This window comes from Octopus bimaculoides, chromosome 28 (assembly GCF_001194135.2).
Source record: "Octopus bimaculoides isolate UCB-OBI-ISO-001 chromosome 28, ASM119413v2, whole genome shotgun sequence".
NCBI lineage: Eukaryota > Metazoa > Mollusca > Cephalopoda > Octopoda > Octopodidae > Octopus > Octopus bimaculoides.
Window position 1 is genome coordinate 8,628,488 of NC_069008.1, and position 2,367 is coordinate 8,630,854.

The 2,367-nt window shown below is 36.3% G+C and overlaps 1 protein-coding gene across 1 annotated transcript in view; it reads left to right on the forward strand.

Moving 5' to 3' along the window:
* Window positions 1-1,995, forward strand: part of LOC128251187 (peptidase inhibitor 15-like) — a 64,658-nt gene extending 62,663 nt beyond the window's left edge. Inside the window, exons 4-5 of the mRNA XM_052977762.1 lie at window positions 879-991; window positions 1,989-1,995. Of these exons, the coding sequence (XP_052833722.1) occupies window positions 879-991; window positions 1,989-1,995 (120 nt within the window). The remainder of the gene's footprint in view (window positions 1-878; window positions 992-1,988) is intronic.
* The last annotated feature ends 372 nt before the right edge of the window (window positions 1,996-2,367 follow it).

The following is a 2,367-nucleotide window of genomic DNA, read 5'->3' on the forward strand; positions in this document are numbered from 1 at the left end:
TACATATATATATGGATATATGCATATATTTATATATTATTTAGATTATATATATATATCATCATCATCATCATCATCATCATCGTTTAACGTCCGCTTTCCATGCTAGCATGGGTTGGACGATTTGACTGAGGACTGGTGAAACCGGATGGCAACACCAGGCTCCAGTCTAATTTGGCAGAGTTTCTACAGCTGGATGCCCTTCCTAACGCCAACCACTCAGAGAGTGTAGTGGGTGCTTTTACGTGTCACCCGCACGAAAACGGCCACGCTCGAAATGGTGTCTTTATGTGCCACCCGCACAAGCCAGTCCAGGGGCACTGGCAACACACACAAAGTACATGCATATATATATATTGTATAAAAGATTGTGGGTAAGGCTGAAACAATGCGAAGTAAATGCAAGGTAAATCACAAGAAAACAAATGTGTGAATTAATGTAGACTTAGCATGTATTCAATATTTTGGGATTATGAACCCATTTTCAAGAAATTGGCGAATTTTGCTGAAATATTGAATAGAAGCTAAGTCTACATTAATTCGCACATTTATTTCCTTGTGATTTACTTTGCATTTACTTCGCATTGTTTTGGCCTTAACCATGATCTTTTATACAATATATTCTACACAATGCTTCACAGTAATTATTCCATTATATATATATACACATAATACATGAATACACACATACACACACACACATATATATACATACATACATGTGTGTGCATATGTATGTATATATGTATACATATGTATGAATGGATGGATGGATGGTGCTTACACCAGCTGGAGAACTACTATTGCTTATGTTATGTCCCTTCACATACCATAGATTAACTTCACCACGGGTGTTTTCTCGTTTCATACCCCTGTAGCTGGTCTGGGCCAAAACAACCCATGTAGGATGCTCCATTCATTTTTGTAACAATTTCGGAACTTCGAAACGTTTTACAAACTACATGTTCTTCGTCTGCTTCTACTCTCCTCGGTAAGTGAAACATTCCTTGGCTGTCTGTGTCTCAGTTTATCTAGTTATCTCTGTCTGTCCATCTATCTATCTACCTGACTAACTATTTGGCCATCTATATATCTATCTATCCGTCTGTATGTCTCTCTTTCTCTCTCTCTCTCCCTATGTATATATATATATATATATATCAATCTATCTATCTGTCTACCTCTCTGTCTGTCTGCCTGTCCTGTCAGTCAGTAATTAACCTAATTGTATTTTTATACATGTTTCCTTACCCCTTTCCTCCCTTTATATATGCTTGTGGCCTAGTGGTTAGGGTATTCGGCTCATGATCATAAGGATGTGAGTTCAATTCCCGGCGACACATTGTGTCCTTGAGCAGGACACTTTATTCTTTATTTCCCGTTACTCCAGTCCACTCAGCTGGCAAAAATGATTTGTATTTCAAAGAACCAGCCTTGTTGCACTCTGTGCCACAATGAATCTCCCTGAGAACTATGTTAAGGGTACATGTGTCTGTGGAGTACTCAGCCACTTGCAAGTTAATTTTATGGTCAGACTGATCCATTGATCGGATCGAGTGGAACCCTCATCATTATAAATGATGGAGTGCTAGTTATATGTACGTATGTTTGTATGTATGTATGTATGTATGTATGTATGTATGTGTGTATGCATGTGTGTGTGTGTATGTATGTATGTATGTATGTATGTATGTATGTATGTATGTGTGTATGTACGTATGGATGTGCATGTGTATGTATGTATGTATGTGTGTGTGTAAGTATGTATGTATGAATGTATGTATGTATGTATGTATGTATATGTGTGTATGCATGTATGTGTGTGTGTATGTATGTATGTATGTATGTATGTATGTATGTATATGTGTGTGCATATGTATTCTCTTTTGTTTTAATCATTTTAAGTCTCCCTGTAAGGAAGGAGCTGGTTTCTATCAAAGACAAAGATCCATCGCTATTAAATTACTGGTATACGTTTTATATTAAAGCATATAAGGATAAGGAATATTTAATACATATGTAGTGCTTTTAATTATTAACTTTTGGATTATGAAATAGTGTAATTCACTCAGAATTACATTGTTTACATTATTTACAATTGACGGATATTTGTCCTCATCTTGTTTGTTGTTAACGCAACATTTCAGCTGATATACCCTCCAGCCTTCATCAGGTGTCTTGGGGAAATTTCAAATCTGGGTTCTCATTCCTAAGGTATTTTTTGATGTTGTTGTTGTTGTTATTATTATTATTATTATTCAGTAGTTTTATTTTTATAACGTACTTTCACTTCACTACCGAGCGCAGCTCTGTGCGCCTTGGGTATGTGCTGTGGTTTGCTGTGGTGCTCTTATGTTTACTGTATTG